The sequence below is a fragment of the Nicotiana tomentosiformis genome, chromosome 3 (genome assembly GCF_000390325.3).
Source record: "Nicotiana tomentosiformis chromosome 3, ASM39032v3, whole genome shotgun sequence".
NCBI lineage: Eukaryota > Viridiplantae > Streptophyta > Magnoliopsida > Solanales > Solanaceae > Nicotiana > Nicotiana tomentosiformis.
Genome location: NC_090814.1, coordinates 13,297,508 through 13,315,356, shown reverse-complemented (window position 1 = coordinate 13,315,356; position 17,849 = coordinate 13,297,508). Strand labels below are relative to the sequence as shown.

The 17,849-nt window shown below is 37.1% G+C and overlaps 1 protein-coding gene across 5 annotated transcripts in view; it reads right to left on the bottom strand.

Annotated features, from left to right (window-relative positions):
• The window catches only part of LOC104110480 (uncharacterized), a 31,646-nt gene extending 25,265 nt beyond the window's left edge, over positions 1-6,381 (bottom strand). For 2 of the 5 annotated variants that reach the window (XM_070196725.1, XM_070196728.1), the window contains exons 1-3: positions 6,101-6,381; positions 5,894-5,994; positions 2,928-3,138 (exon numbers count right to left, since the gene is read on the bottom strand). In XM_070196725.1, the coding sequence (XP_070052826.1) occupies positions 2,928-3,138; positions 5,894-5,994; positions 6,101-6,278 (490 nt within the window). In that variant the 5' untranslated portion in view covers positions 6,279-6,381. Of the gene's footprint in view, positions 1-2,927; positions 3,139-5,266; positions 5,630-5,893; positions 5,995-6,100 lie in introns of those variants that run through there. The other 3 variants (XM_070196726.1, XM_070196727.1, XM_070196729.1) reach the window with 3 other exon arrangements.
• Positions 6,382-17,849: the final 11,468 nt, after the last annotated feature.

Below are 17,849 nucleotides of genomic sequence, written 5' to 3'. Positions count from 1 at the left end.
AATATTGTTTAATCTTGTATGACCGCACCTCCATCTTAGCATTTACATCTCTTTGACACTCATCTTGCGGGTGTTGAACTCTAGCAGCCCAACATTCACTCACATATAACATTGTCGATCCTATAATTGTTCTATAAAATATATTTTATCACATAAAAATACTCTAGCAGCCCAACTTTCACTTTCGTAAACATATTTCTATCACATAAAAATCCAACAACACTTCTCCAATTCAACCATCCGATTTTGATTCGATGTGTAACATCTTTGTTTATCCTTCCATTCTAGGCACCACAAGTCATCTAATCTCACCTTAACTTCGCTTAACGTGCAACACATATATTCGATCTTACTTTTACTTGTCCCAAAACCCTTACTCACTTTTTTCTTTGGATAAGCGTCTAGGCCAGCTTGCGCGCACCCTTACTCTCTTTTTTTTCTCCATAGTTCAAACTTTTAGTTGACACTCTCTTTGATTTTGTTAATTAGCACGATATCGTCAACAACTAGCATACACATGAAAGCTCATGTTATATTTAAGCCGGTTAGCTCATTCATAACTAGGGTAAACAAATACGGGCTCAATGCAGTCCGGCCTCCTTTGTGTCTCCTACTGTTCTTACACAAGTGTCAACTCCTTCATACATGTCTTTTTTGTGGCATTTATATATTTAACACTAATTCCTTTCTTCTCCTACAGCCATCAAGGGACCTTTCTTAGTACTCATTGTCTCCGTGTAACTTATAGGTCAAGAGTTCGAGTCATGGAAGAAGCCAATAATGCTTGCATTAGGGTGAGCTATCTACATCATACTCCTTGTGTTGTGTCCCTTCCCTGAACTATGCATCAATGCGAGATGCTTTGTGTACCGGGCTGCCCTTTTAAATTTATTAAAATGTTTGAGCATAAACGTCTGTATATAAAAGGCATACCAAAAATAATATTAAACCAACAAATATCAAATCTACAAAAGACACGCAATCTTCTGTACACCTCATAAGTGCACTAGAAGAAAATAAGGGATAATAGACTATTCCTCGATTGAACGAAATTCATCTCTACAGTTTCAAAAGCTCTCATATTTCTCTCTCCAAATGACCAAACAAGTGCTAGTGGAGCAAAATTCCAAGCCCTACATTTTCTCTTCCACCAACTGCAATTCCAACTTAATATTAGCTCATTTAGGATGTCTGGCATCACCTAAATTATTCCAAATCAACCCAAGATTTCCTACCATAAACTCAAAACCACCCGACAATGAAGGAGAGATGGTTAACGCCTTCACCCGAGCTCTTGCACATAAAGCACCAACTGATGTATGTGACCTTTCTCTCCCTTAGATTTTCAGCCGTCAAAATCACCCTCTTTGTTGCTAGCCAACTGAAGAAACGCAACATTCTTGGAACCATAGGAATCCAGATCGATCAACGTGGAAATGCAACCTCCTTCCTAACTAGAAGCTTCTTATAATAAGACTTAACATAAAATACTCCATTATTTCCTAATCCCATCTGCATACATCGTGGTTGTCCTGAAATGTTCCTTGTTTGTGAAGTAACTCAATGGTTTTAGAATTCACCACTTTCTAATCGTTAAAATTCTTCCTAATCTCAAATTCCAAACGAACTTCTCCATTCTCTATCTACTATCCTCCTAACTCGATGGGCTGTCATTTTTTTAGGCATGAAATAGAATCTTGTAAAAGTTTGAAAATACAAGTCTCAAAGTATTTTTCTCATACCACTTGTGCTCCCAAAAGTTCATCCTCACATGCCACTAAACTCTTCACATCCCTTCAATAAACCACATATGACTCACTAGATTATATAAAGAGATAAAGAAGAAATCTATCTTGGGATAACGTATAATGTGACTTATTAGATATATCATATGTGTTTTTCCCCATTTAAGAAAAAGTCTCCAAAGAAAGGGGACCTCTAACGGAAAACACCGATGCTTCAACAATCGTGGCAACAACAATCATTAAAGTCAAAAAGTGAGATTTACCCTACGACATAACATAATTTTATCCTTCAAAATTACAGAGTTTGTTTAACTCATTGTGAAATAATGTCATCAAAAGGCGCTACGCAGTCAGCTCAAACGTTTGAAGTGCACTGAGCGCAAACAGGGTCCTCCAGACCAATAATCAAAAGACACAAACAGTTCTATGCATAACAAACTTAAACTAGTGTTGCAATTTGATTAATAAAAGCATACAGTACAACTATTACCAGCATAATCTATAGTGAACTTTTAAATCAATTTAGAATTGGCATTACTTTCTCTTTTTTTAAGTAATAGCGGTGCCCAGACTATCGTATGCGCATCTCGACTATTCCATTGGGTATCTGCTACCTCCCACTAGCAAAGTTACACGATAACTCTGTCTATCAAGGCTTAGGCAGATGGGAAGAAATCAACTACTCCCTCTGTTTCAATTTAGATGACACACTTTTCTTATTATCTGTTCCAAAAAGAATGACGCATTTCTACAATTGGAAATAATTCAACTTTAAACTCTTCATTTTACCCATTTTACCCTTAATGAGAAGCTTTTATAACCACACAAATGTCATGGCCCCACAAAACTTTTACCCTTTTAAGCTTTTAAGACCACAAATTTCAAAAGTTTTCTTTTTTCTCTTAAACTACGTGCCGAGTCAAACTACCTCATCTAAATTGAAACGGAGGGAGTAGTATTTTTGTTTTGCTGGATTTTGAACACTGATCTCCAAGGTTTATACACACTTCATTGACCACTAGATCACACCTTTGGATGTTAGAATTTTGACTTCCTCTTACGGAAGGGTCAAGATAAATAACAGATCATCAAAAGAAGCAGGATTGCATATGTATAGTCCAATTTACAATGAAAGACTCTTCTAGGTTCAAATAGAAGCAGAACTTGAAAAGGTCAAATTACCACGTGTTTCGAGCTTGTCCATAGTGACCTCAAATTCAATAAGACTTCGTGCAAGGGTACACCACCCAAGGGATATGTAATGATCCTCTTTTTGAGATAAAATGGCCTCCAGATCATTTGCTAAAGCCTGGAAATTTACTTCGTCCTCAAAAAGCCAATTGAGAAGTATCATCACTTGGTTGCCATGCTTTGACCCCCGGAACCTCAGTGACTGACATTTTTTTATCAATGATGATAAAAGAAAACAGCATGGGGAAACAGGTATATATGTAACAGACAATTTTAGCCCAAAAACAGAAAAGATGAGCATATGCTAATAGTTAATGATGATTGCAAGAACATAAGTGGGGAAAAGAGAACAGGCCATCAGTCATGAACTTAAGCTACACAATATTTTTATCCACCTCCATCTCAAAGGCCTTTTTCATGTACAATTTGAAAAGTTCCATGGTTCCAACAGCAAACAACATTCCTCTCAATAGAAAAAAAAAAAATCATGCAAGAGACTAAAAATGTTAGTGAGAGGTTCAGGCACATGAATGCAATGAGGATAACTAAGTGGGCGTTTGGACATAAGAATTGTAAAATTCCAAAAAAAAGTAAAAAAAAAAAATCAAGTGAAAATACTATTTGAAAATTAGAGTTGTGTTTGGACATGAATATAATTTTGGATTATTTTTGAATTTTTGTGAGTGATCTGACTGAAAATTTTGAAAAATAATTTTTTGAAGTTTTTCAATTTTTCGAAAAATTCCAAAAATTCATCTTCAAGTGAAAATTGAAAATTTTATGGCCAAACACTAATTTCGAAAAAAAATGAAAATTTTTCGAAAAAAAGTGAAAAATTTCTTATGTCCAAACGGGCTCTAAAGCATTTCATGGACTATGTTAATGACTTGAGGCTAAGCAGATGCACATGTGCTACTAAAAGCAGCTGACCCATCTTAACCAGTCATGATGAGAAAAAATGGTGACGTTCTGCCAAAAAAAAGCTTCTTACTTATGATACACAGCAAAAGCTTCGTTGTTGCGGAGTATGGACAAATTTGAAATTATGTCCTAATTGAATACTCCCACTTTTCCCTATTTATATTAAATTTAACACTTTTCCTTTTTCAAAACATTCCAAAAATGTCTGACGCCAATCCATACCAACACAACTTTCACCACTTTCAAGAATTTAAAAGAGAAGCTATTCAAATTTCAAATTTTCAAACTTCGATATGATATTTCCTTTATCAAACTAACTTTCAATTATCACTTTAACCTTTGCTTCAACTATTAATGAAAAAAATATTATAAGTCAAATTAACATCTTAAACTCTCTGTCCATTCAGAAACAGTCATATAGAATGGGAAGGAGGGAGTACAATTTACTCCCCTATCCCACAATATTTCTCATTTTTTTTTACAAGAGTCCAGGTTGAAAATGTAGGAGCAATGTTAAATGCAAATAAAATCATTATTTGAAAATAATACTCAGAGATAATTTTTTTCCAAAATATTATAGAATATGCATAAAGAAAATCATAGTCTGAATTTATATACTCAACTCTTGAAAAAGCTAACTGAAAACTTGAAACAGGAAAAGAGAAAAAATACATGGAGAAACCAGAGTTGTGAAAAGCAGTCGCTTCCTCGCTTAAAAGCGAGAAGCGAAGCGAGGCGACCCACTCACCACTTCTGCTATCTGAAGCGTAGCAGGTATGAAAAAGCGATCGCTTCCCACTAAAAAGCGAGAAGCGACAATGCGAAGCGAGGCGACTAAAGCAAGCGCTTCTCTGTTTTAAAGAGCTGCCTAATTAAAATAGCTGTTCTTTTATTAAAACATATCGACCAGCACTCCAGCAGCAACAGAGAAAGAAAGAGGCAACTAGGGTTCTAAGTTTTCTACACTTTTCAACTTCAAAATCATCTCTGGTATGTGATTTCTTCTTGTTCCTCCTCCTCCTCCTTCTTCTTCTTCTTTTTCTTTCACTGTTTCAGCGTCCAAATAGCAGCGAAATGCTGGCGAAATTTTTTTTTTCCCTTTAGTTCTTCTTTCTCATTCTTCTCCTCTTCTTCTTCATTTTCTTGCACTGTTTTTTCGTTTGAAATGCTGCCCATTTTTTACTGAAATGGTATACTGCCCTTCCTCTTATTTTTATATATTTTATTCTTAGTTCTTATTGCCCTTCCCTTCAGTATTTATTTTAATTTTTTTTTAAAATTCCGATTCACTTCAAAAAAGCGAGCGCTTCGCTTCTCGCTTTAAGCGAAAAAGGGGTTGTCGCTTTTCCTCGCTTCACGCTCTTCACAACACTGGGAGAAACAAGCTTCAAGGTTCTTCCTTTTCTTACATATAGAGTGTCATAGGAATAATTCCCAGCAATTCCTTCACTTTATGGAGCAAATTGAAGTTACAACAACAACAACTACACCTCATTCCCAAAAAAGTTGAGGTCGGCTATATGAATCCTCACCGATCACGTTACTCCGTTTAAACTCATCTCATTCCAACATTATGCAAATACAAATAAAAAAATTTAGAAGTTCAGTATATTTTCTAAACGTATAAATCTCTAAAATGCTAAACCACTCCTAAAGATAGAAGACGTGCTATCGTCTAAAACATATTCTCAACTAATATGTATCCCCGTGGATTAAATTGAAGTTAACCCCCATAAAACCATTTAGTAAACTAATCAGCAGTGATATCTGAAAACTTCTAATCCCTCTGTCCCATCTTATGTAGCACACTTTACTTTTTAGCTTATCCCAAAAAAAATGATATTTTTTAAAATTTAGAAATAATTTAATTTTAAACTTACAATTTTACCCTTGATTTACCGGCATATAAGACTTATTTTAGACCATGTTTCACCAACCTTTCTTACTTTTTTAACTCCGCAACCAGTCAATCAATGCCACATAAATCGAGACGGAGGAATTAAACAAACAAAAAGAGTTGTAATACTGGTTCTTACATGTTGAATCATAGGAACAAGAACTTGATCCAAAGATGACTCTTTTTCAGCAGCATCCTTCACATACTTGTAAAGAAACAATAATGACTGTTCCAAAGAAACTGAAGGAAAAAATAAAAAAAAAAAGACACCCAACTAAGAAACAAAAAGAGAAAAAAGTGTTTTTTATCTGGAAACTCAACTTAGAATACACAAGTAAGAAGTTACCACCAATAGGTGCAATTTTGGGAGAAGGATCAAGATGAGAAATTGTTTCTAGAAGCTTCTTAGGCTTGGTAGTAAGCAATGTGCTCATAACACGACCCAGTGTTGCACTAGTCATTGAATTTGACTCTGATATCAGTGGTTCTGTAGTTGTGCGCAATACTAACTGTTTTTGTTCCATTGTTACCGTGTGGAAAAACAGGAATTGAACCCTTTTTTGCAGAATTAAGGGCGCGGAATAGGTGAATTGGTGAAACGGAAAGAATAGAAAGGAAAGAACTCGGGTTTCTGCCTTCTCGTAGTAGGAAAAATGATGATATGCGGCGTCGTATCATAGCACGTTAGCGTAAAATGACCTTTCTAGTCCATTAAGTATTTGATATTTCGTCTTTTGGATCTCGATTTTCGTTTCTCTTGGCAGAATACCCCGGGAATCTTCTGAAGTTGTCTTAATTACCCCCTAAACTGTGTCCGAAAATAATGAGTTCTAGCCAAAAATAATGAGTTCCAGTCAATTCTTTTATTTTATATATTTGACCCTAAAAAAAGAAAGATATAATTGAAAAAAATAACTATTGCATCTAAAATAAATAAAAAGAAATACACTAAAGAAACTCTTTTATTTTGGTTAAATTATTTTTATTTGGCTAAAAAATGTGATACACTGTCAGAGGCGGATGTAGCGTACTAGCTACGGGTTCAGCTAAACCTATAACTTTCGATAAAATTTATATGTAAAAATTCATTAAAATTACAAAAATAGTAGATATGAACCCATAACTTTAAAAATATAATTGATTCAATGTTAAAAATCTTAAAATTAAACCCATAAAATTTAAATTCTGAATCCGTCTCTGTACACAGTTAAAATAAATAGTTATTATATCTAAAGAAGAAATAATTGACCAAAGGTCTATCCCCATTGCACGGATGACTACTTTTGTGAAGTTCAAGGGACAAATTGAAACTACTTTTCTTTTCTCTTTTCCACGTGTCTCACTTGTGTGACAATTTAAAATACTCTGTATAGATAAAATATGTCAATTTGAGCTTCGTTAAAAATGAATAACGTATATAATACTTTTGGATACTAGCCGGGAATAACTAAATTCGTAAAATTTAGGGGCAAATTGAACTTTCTTTTTCTTTTTCAATATGAAACATCCAAAAAATGTGTCAAACCTTCGAGAAGTATTTTCTAAACTCTTTAGCAATTCATTTTTAAGTTGGTTTTCTTGTTAAATATCTTTATGCGACAAAAATGGGATAGTAGGTTCTATAATTTAGATATATTCCATTGAATTACGTTATTTTGACATAACTCAAAAAATGTTTATTATTATGAAATGGGGTCAAAATAAAACAATATAGTAATGAATACAAGATATAAAATAGGAGAATGTAGATGTTTTCTTATTCAAGTATATTTCTTGTGTGTTCTTCCATGGGAAAAAATGTCCAATTTATAGTATACAAGATACATCCAAAGTTCACTAGATACATTTTAAGAATTAATAGGTACATCTATTCAAGTAGTACATTGGATAGAATGTATGGATGGATTAAATGAATATCCATATACATTCACTTTATTTATAATACCCCCCTTGGATGTTCATTTGAAAGATAATGTGCCTTGTTAAAACTTTACTAGGAAAAACCTCGTGTTGTATACACATCTTGTAATACGCATTAAGTGTTGCCTCGTTAAAAAACTTACCAGGAAAACCCAATTGGGATAAAATCTTAGTTAAGGGAAAAAGAGTATAGCGTGTATTATACTCTCCCTGATGAAAACTTTATTTGATATCTCAGAGACGATGCATTCCAATTTTATGTCTCAACTTCGCAAGTGTTGATATTGGCAATGCCTTAGTAAATAAATATACCAGATTATCACTTGAACAGATTTGTTGAATTTTATCTCACCATGCTGTTGAAGAGATGCGTGAAAAAGAATTTTGATGAAATGTGTTTTGTTCTGTCTCATTTGATATATCCTCCTTTTAGTTGAGTTATGCAAGCAACATTGTCTTCATGCAATATTGTTGGAATCTCTGCAATATTGTTGGAATCTCCGTCTTTGAAGAAAGACCACATAGTTGTTTAATATGTTGATTCACTAATCTCAACCATACACATTCTCGACTAGCTTCATGAATAGTTATTATCTCTACATGATTGGAAGATGTAGCAGCTAAAGTTTATTTTGCTGAACACTATGAAATAGATTTACCTCCACAAGTAAATAGATAGACTGTTTGAGATCGGGCTTTATGTAGATCAGACAAATAAGTTGCATCTGCATAACCGATCATATGTGAATCAGACTCATAAGAATAAAATAATCTTATATCAATAGTCCATCGGAGATATCTGAAAATATGCTTAACACCATTCTAATGTCTTGTTGCTAGAAATGAACTAAATCTTGCTAATAAACTTATTGCAAAAGCTATACCTGGTCGAGTATTATTTGCAAGATATATTAGTGTCCCAATTGCCCTAAGATATGGAGTTTCATCACCAAGAAATTTTTCATCATTTTCATGAGATTGAAATAGATATTTATTTATATCAAGTGATCTCACAATCATAGGGGTACTCAATGGATGTGCTTTATCCATATAAAAATGCTTTACGATCTTTTTGGTATATGTTTGATTGATGGACAATTTTATTTTTTCAAGATCTTTCATTTCAAACTATTTTTTCAAATAGTCTACTGATTTTGGAAGCTCCCCATGAATTCCAATGATATTTAGATAATCGACATACACATCAATTATAACAAATTCAGATTTAGACCTTTTTATAAAGATACAAGGACAAATTAGATCATTCTTATACCATTCTTTCAGCAAGTACTTACTCAAGCGATTATACCACATTCGCCTTGATTGTTTCAATCCATATAAGAATTTTTGAAGCTTTATTGAATAAGTTTTTCGAAAATCTTTATAAGCTTCAAACACTTTAAACCTTTCAGGGATTTTCATATAAATTTCATTGTCTAATATGCCATACAAATAGGCTTTGATAACATCCATCAGACGTATATCAAATTTTTCATGAAGTGTTATTTATAAGATACCTGAAGGTAATTGCATCCATCACAAGAAAATATATCTCCATGTAATCAATGTCAGGCATTTGCGAAAACCATTGTACCACAAGTTGTGCTTTATATCTACGATTTTACCTTTATCATTTTGCTTTTGCACAAAACCCATTTATCTCCTCCTTGATTTACTCCTTCAAGTGTTCGGACTATACATCTGAATACTTCACGTTTTTCAAGTGAAGTCAGTTATGTCCGGATAGCGTCTTTCTATTTTGGCCAATCATTTCTTTGTCTACATTCATCGATGGATCTTGGTTGAAGATCCTCATCTTGTTGCATTATTTCAACATTAATATTATAAGCAAAAACATTATCAGCAATAATATTATTTCGGTTTCACTTTTTTCCTGTAGAGATATAACTTATTGAGATCTCTTCAGTGGTGGCGGGCTTACGAGGAGGGTAGCCCAGTCGATGCAGCTTCACTCACATGGACTTAGTTTTCAGAGATGTTCTCGAGAGAGTTTGTTCCCCAGAGCCTTCAGAATATATGGGGCATGGAGTTTGAGCAGCTGCGCCAGGGTACTATGGTAGTGTCAGAGTATGCTGTCAGATTTAGTGAGTTGTCCATACATGCACCTGCCTTGGTTTATACAGTTAGAGAGCGAGTCCGTCAATTTATCGAGGGGCTCAACTATGGAATTAAATTTAGCATGGCTCAAGAGTTGGAGACAGATACCCCATATCAGCAGGTGGTAGAGATGCACGGAGGTTGGAGGGTATGCGCCCCCCTGAGAGAGAGGGCGGGGAGGCCAAAAGGCCTCGAGGTACTCGAGGATTTAGTGGTGGCCACGCTGCAGCTACATCCCATCATGGTAGAGGCTATGTGATCCGTACAGTTCATTCAACACTTTCAGCTTCTAGTGGTACTCCGTCTACTTCTAGGTCTCAAGTTGCTCATTATGCACCACCACTATCTCGTGCACCTCCTGCACGGGGTGCTTTCAATGGTCAGTCCAGCTGACCAGGCCCGAGCCAGTTTTAGTAGCCACGCCCACCGAGAGCTTGCTTTGAGTGTGGTGATACCCGACATATGGTGAGGGATTGCCCCAGACTCATGAGGGGTGCACCTTCACAGACTACACATGCTCTATATATTCCACCGGGTCCATAGACTTCTCAGGCTGTGGTTGTTGCTCCAGTTGGCGCTCCACCTGCACAACTATCTAGGATTGGAGGTCAGGCGGATAGGAGTCACCCTAGAGGGGGAGGCCAATCCAGATATTATACTTTTCTGGGTAGGACGGAGGCGGTCGCATTAGACGTGTTATCATAGGTATTGTCCCGATTTGTCATAGAGATGCATTAGTCTTATTTGATCCAGGCTCTACTTATTCATATGTGTCATCTTACTTTGCTCTGTGTTTGGATATACCTTATAATTCTTTGAGTTCTCCTGCATACGTGTCCATGCCTATGGGGGATTCTATTACTGTGGACCATGTGTATCGATCATGTTTAACTGTTACTGGTGGTTTTGAGACCAAAGTTATTCTATTGTTGTTTAGTATGGTAGGCTTTGATGTTATCTTGGGCATGGATTGGTTGTCACCCTATCATGCTATTCTGGATTTGTCACGCCAAAACTGTGACACTGGCTATGTCATATTTGCCGCGGTTATAGTGGATGGGTACATGAGATTATATTCCTAACAAGGTTGTGTCCTTCCTTAAGGCACAAAGGATGGTTGAGAAGGAGTATGATACATACCCAGCCTTTATGAGAGATGTCAATGTTGAAACTCCTACCGTTGAGTCAATTCCGGTAGTGAGAGACTTCCCGGATGTATTTCCGACAGATCTTTCGGGCATGCTGCCCCATAGAGATATCGATTTTGGTATTGACTTGTTGCCGGGCACTCAATCCATTTCTATTCCACCTTATCATATAGCCTTGGCGGAGTTGAAGAAGTTAAAGGAGCAATGCAAGAGTTGCTTGATAAGGGTTACATTCGGCCTAGTATGTCACATTGGGGTGCTCCGGTTCTGCTTGTGAAGAATAATTATGGTTTTATGCGCATGTGTATTGATTATCGGTTATTGAACAGGGTTATAGTGAAGAAGAGGTACCCATTGCCGCACATTGATGACTTATTTGATCAATTTCAGGGTTCCAGAGTATTCTCAAAATTGATCTGCGGTCAGGGTATCATCAACTGAAGATTCGGGATTCAGATATCCCGAAGACTACCTTTAGGACTCGGTAAGGTCACTACGAGTTCCTTGTGATATCATTTGGGCTGACCAATGCCCCAACAACATTTATGGACCTGATAAATATTGTTTTCCAGCCATATCTTGATTCATTCATCATTGTATTTATTAACAACATCTTGGTGTACTCCCGTAGTCGGGAGGATCATGAGCAACATTTGAGGATTGTGCTCTAGACCTTGAGAGAAAAGAAGTTGTACACCAAATTCTCAAAGTGTGAATTCTAGCTTAATTCGGTGGTATTTTTGGGTCATGTGGTGTCGAGTGAGGGGATCAAGGTAGATCCGAAGAAGATTGAAGCAGTGCAGAGTTAGACCAGACCGTCTTCAACTACTGAGATTCGGAGTTTCCTTGGTTTGGCTGGGTATTATCGTCGTTTTGTTGAGGGTTTCTCATCAATTGCTACACCTATGACCATATTGATCCAGAAGAGTGCTCCTTTCAGATGGTCCGAGGAGTGTGAGGAGAGCTTTCAAAAGCTTAAGAGTGTTTTGACTACAACCCCATTGTTGGTATTGCCTACGCATTCGGGGTCTTACATTGTGTATTGTAATGCATCATGTGTTGGACTTGGCGCGGTGTTGATGCAAGATGGTAGGGTGATTGCCTACGCGTCTCGGTAGTTGAAGGTTCATGAGAAGAATTATCTTGTCCACGACTTGGAATTGGTGGCTATTGTTCATGCTTTCAATAGTTTGGCGGCACTATTTGTACGGTGTCCCATGTGAGGTCTATACTGACCACCAGAGTCTCTAACATCTGTTCAAATAGAAGGATCTTAATTTGCAGCAGCGGAGGTGGTTAGAGTTTCTTAAAGACTATGATATCACTATTCTATATCATCTCGGAAAGGTCAATGTGGTGGTTGATGCATTGAGAAAAGACGGAGAGTATGGGCAGTTTGGCATATCTACTGGCAACGGAGAGGCCATTAGCATTGGATGTCCATGCCTTGGCCAATCAGTTTGTTAGATTAGATGTTTCGGAGCCCAGTCGAGTTCTTGCTTACGTGGTTTCTCGGTCTTCTTTATATGATCGCATCAGAGAGTGTCAGTATGATGACCCATATTTTCTTGTCCTTAAGGACACAGTACAACACGGTGATGCCAATGAGGTTTCTATTGGAGATGACGATGTGTTGCGGATGAAGGATCGATTATGTGTGCCCAATGTGGATGGGTTACGTGAGTTGATTTATTAAGAGGCCCACAATTTGCAGTACTCCATTCATCCGAGTGCCACTAAGATGTATTAGGATTCGAGGCAATACTATTGGTGGAGGAGAATGAAGAAAGGCATAGTGGAGTATGTATCTCAGTGCCTAAATTGCCGGCAAGTGAAGTATGAGCATCAGAGGCCAGGCGGCTTGCTTCATAGACTTGAGATTTCTGAATGAAAATGGGAGCGTGTTACCATGGACTTCGTTGTTGGGCTCCCACAGACTCAGAAGAAATTTGACGTTGTATGGGTGAGTGTGGATAGGTTGACCAAGTTATATCATTTCATTTAGGTGGTGACTACTTATTCTTCAGAGCAGTTGGCTCAAATATATATCCGTGAGATTGTTTGACTTCATGGCGTGCCGATATCCATTATATCTGACCGAGGCATGTAGTTTACATCACACTTCTGGAGAGTTTTACAACGTGAGTTAGGCACACGGGTTGAGTTGAGTACATCATTTCACCCCAGACAGACGGACAGTCCAAGTGTACTATTTAGATATTAGAGGATATGTTTTGTGCCTATGTTATGGATTTTGGGGGTTCTTGGAATCAGTTCTTGTCGCTTGCAGATTTCGCCTACAACAACAACTACTAATCGAGTATTTAAATGGCTTCTTATGATGCCCTATATGGGAGACGGTGTCATTCTCTAGTTGGTTGGTTTGGGCTAGGAGAGGCTAGGTTGTTGGGCATATTTTGGTTCGAGATGCCTTGGAGAAAGTCAAGTTGATTTAGGATCGGCTTCGTACAGCCCAGTCTAGACAGAAGAGTTATGCTAATCAGAAAGTTCGTGATGTAGAATTTATGGTTGGAGAGCGAGTTCTGTTCCAAGTTTCTCTCGTGAAGGGTGTGATGAGGTTCGGGAAGAAGGGCAAGTTGATCCCCTAGGTATATTGGTCTTTTTAAGATCCTCGAGAGAGTAGGAGGGGTGTCCTACAAGCTTATATTTCCACCTAACTTATCTGTAGTTCACCCGGTATTCCATGTTTTCATGCTCTGGAAGTATCAAAGTGATTTGTCCCATATTTTAGATTTCAGCTCAGTCCAATTGGACAAGGATTTGACTTATGTTGAGGAGCCAATGGCCATCTTGGACAGGCAGGTTCGAAATTAAGGTCAAAGAGCATTGCTTCAGTGGAGGGGTCAACCTGTCGAGGAGGCGACTTGGGAGACCGAGCATGATATGCATAGCCGTTATCCTCATCTTTTCATCACTTCAGGTATGTCTCTATACTCGTTCGGGGATGAACGTTTGTTTTAAGAGGGGATGATCTAATGACTCGGCTGATTGTTTTGAGTGTTTTAGCCTCGTTCTCTTATTTATTGCCTTTTCGCCAAAGTTGGAAGCTTAAGTTGAAAGAGTTGATCAGAGTATGACTTTTGTGTAGATTACTTTGGAATGGGGTTTTGATGGTTCCGACAACTTCGTATGGTGATTTTGGACTTAGGCATATGTCCGGATATTGATTTGGAGGTCCATATATCGTTTTGGCTTGAATTGCCGAAAGTTGGAAAGTTGAAGGTTTGGAAGATTGAGAAGTTTGTCCGAGATTTGACTTTATTGATATCGGGTCCGGATTTAGGTTCTGTAAGTTAGAATATGACCGTTGTGTCATTTATTACTTGTGTACAAATATTTGAGGTCATTTGGAGTTGTTTTGGCATTAGTTCTAGAAATTGGAAGTTCATTAGGCTTGAATAGATGTGCGATTCGTGGTTTTGGTATTGTTTGATGTGACTTGAGGCTTCAAGCGAGTTCGTATTGTGTTTTTGGACTTGTTGGTATGTTCGGATGGGGTCCCGGGTGTATTTCAGATTGAGTTATGACCATTTATGCATGTGTTGAGATTGCTGGTTTTAGAGCTTCTGGTTTCCTTCTTCACTATCGCGAAGAATGGGTCGTGATCGCGTTGGGTCATTGCTGGCTAATGATTTTTGCTCATCGCGTTCGCGAAATAATGGCTGCGTTCGCGGAAGTGTGGGTAATTGTGCATCGCGAACGCATGTGAAGGACCGCGTTCGCGTAGAAGGAAGGAGGGGTTGTGTGATGGCATGCATTATTCATTGCGTTCGTGTGGAGTAGTCTACGATCGCGAAGCCTGGGGATGTTCTGCCATCGCGTTCGCGTTTGTAGCCACGCGATCACGTAGGGTCTTTTATGAGTTGATGGAGCTTGTATTCCGCGATCGCGAGTGTTTTTCCGCGCATAGATTAATCACTGGGCAGCCAATATTAAAATTCCCAAATCGAGGATTAGAGTTATTTTTCATCTTTTGAGTTAGAGAGCTCGGTTTTGGGCGATTTTGGAAGGGATTTTCAAGAAGTTGGTCGGGGTAAGTGATTTTGACTCGAATTTGATTATTATACGTGAATCCATCATTGTTTTAGTCATTTAATTAGTGTTTTGAGTTGAAAAGGCTGGAAAATTTTGTGAAAACTTCCTAAGTTATAATTTGAGGCTTTGAAGGTCAATTTGATATTGGAATCGAATAATTTTTGTATGGTTGGACTCGTTATTGAATAGGTGTTCAGATTTTGTATGTTTGGTCGGGTTCTAAGACGCGAACCCGAGATTGATTTTTTGATTTTCTTTAAGGATTTCAACTTTATTATCCAGAATAATTTCCTATGATTTGTATTTATGGTACAAAGTTCTTTTGGCTAGATTCGAGTCGTTAGGAGTTGGATATTCGCGAGAAAGACTTACTAGTGAATTGAGTTAGGTTTTTTGAGGTAAGTATCTTGTCTAACCTTGTAGGGGGAGGAGGGAGAGGGGGGGAGACTACCCCTTGGGATTTGGGTTGATCGTGCTATTTGTGATATGTGATAGCTGTGTACGCAAGGTGACGAGTGGGTACACGAGCTATATATGATATTTGATCGGTTTAGACTATTTAGATTCTTTTCATACCTTTAATCGAATTGTCATAACATGTTATATCTTTCATTGTTAATCTACCCTTATACGTGTTAATCTATCCTTACATGCTTTATTTGATATTGTTAACACTTGATCCATATCTTACTTGTTATTTGCCCTTACATGCTTAGTTGAAGCTATTATTTCCTTATTGCCTTGTTAATTACTTAATTATTGAGTTGCCTTACTTGAAGTTATTAATTCATGAACATTCTCTTGTTTAACTATTGGTGTTGAAGTTGTAAAAGCCGTTATCACTATGAGGCGAAATTGTTAATTGTTGAGGTATTATTCTTGTTGAGCTATTCACCATTATTTTGTTATTGTTAAGATTCTTGATTTCTTGTACACATTGTGGTTGACCCATGGGCTATTTATTATGAAAATATTGGTATTGTTGATTCTTTTAGCAAGATGTGGCATATGGGCACTTGCGGTGCGAGTTATTATTGTGTTTGCGATATTAATGTGCATGTGGCGGTATAAGGATATGGGTTAATGTGCATATGGCGGGATAAGGTGAGATTTATATGCGTGTTGCTAGTACGGGAATTACTTGAACCCACGCGGTGACATAAGGTGGGCTAAAGTGCGTGTAGCTATTTCGGAAAAAATAATTTCAAACTATCTAAATGTATGGCTCACGTGGGCGGTGTAAGAAAATTTTGTGATTGAAATTTGTGAAAAGTGAATACGAGGCGGTACCTCGATTATGATTCTTGTTGTTATCTTTCATTTACCTCACTTGTATTTGCCCGCATTATTTTCTTGATGTTCTTATTATGTGTTTCTTCCTTGTTGCCTCTATTGCTCTAAATTCAGGTGTAACTTATCTTGTTGTATTTATTTATTGCCTCATTTTCCTCGTTTCCCTTATTAGATTGTACTACACTTGTTCAACTTATTTTTCTTATCCTAGTAGGTGTCTTGACCTGGCCTCGTCACTACTCTACCGAGGTTAGACTTGATACTTACTAGGTATCATTATAGTGTACTCATATTACGCTTCTACACATCTTTTTGTGCATATCCAGGTACCTCGTATCAGTCTAGGCATCAATGATTTGGCTATACATCTCGGAGACTTCAAGGTATACCTGCCGATGTTTGCAGGTCTCTAAGTCACCCTCTGTCCTCGTTTTCTACTGCTTACTCTTATTTAGACAATGATCTATTAGGAATTTTACAGTATATTCGTGTAGAACTTATGACTCAGTCTCACCAAATTTTGGGAGTTATTGTCTGCGGTATTGTCAAGTTCTATTATGATAGTTAGATGGTTTAAATTTGAAGTTCTATTGTTATTTCCGCTATTTCTCCATGCATGTTAGGATTACCTAGTCTTAGAGACTAGGTGTCATCACGACATCCTACGGTGGTAGATTGGGGTCGTGACATATACAATAATCATTAAAGGCCCGGGACGTAAATTCACCAGCATAATTAAGACCCAGTGTATTAATTGCATAATCTGGAAACTATGCTCTTAATCTTATTAGTTGAGTCAATAACCTCGCAAAGGCCAAATTGCGGGTTGATAACAAGCACATATACATCTATCAAAATTATATAATATCTGAATGGTCTACATGAAGGATGTATGTGCCCACATATATCACCCTGTATACGTTCAGAAAATGTAGGGGATTCAACCCCAACTTTAATTGTTGATGGTCTGATAATCAGTTTACCTTGAGAACATGCATCACAGGAGAATTTTTTAGTTTGAAGAATCTTTTGGTTTTTCAATGAATGACCATGTAAATTTTCTATTATTTTGCGCATCATATTATAACCGGGATGACCCAACCGGTCATGCCAAATAATAAAATCATTACTTGACCCCTTGTTTGTTTACTATGACATGTGATACTACACCAATACTAGTGTAGTATAACCCAAAGGAAAATGCGAGAGGATTTTCAAGCACACACTTCTTTTCCGCTTTTATTGTAGTAATATAAAGGCATTTAACCTTTTCCTCATTGGTGATCTCAATATGATAGCCATTTTGGCGAATATCTTTAAAACTCAACAAATTTTTTTTAGACCTAATACAATATAATGCGTCATTAATAGCCAAAATAATTCCTCCGAATAATAATAATACGACCGCTCTTCCATAGCCCTCAGTTAATTTTGTACTATCAAATATTGTTATGATATTGGCTTCTTTCATAATTAAATAAAAAAAATATCTCTTATCTTTTAATATGGCGTGTATTGTGGCACTATCCAGAAAACATATTTTTTCTTTATTCTTCATAC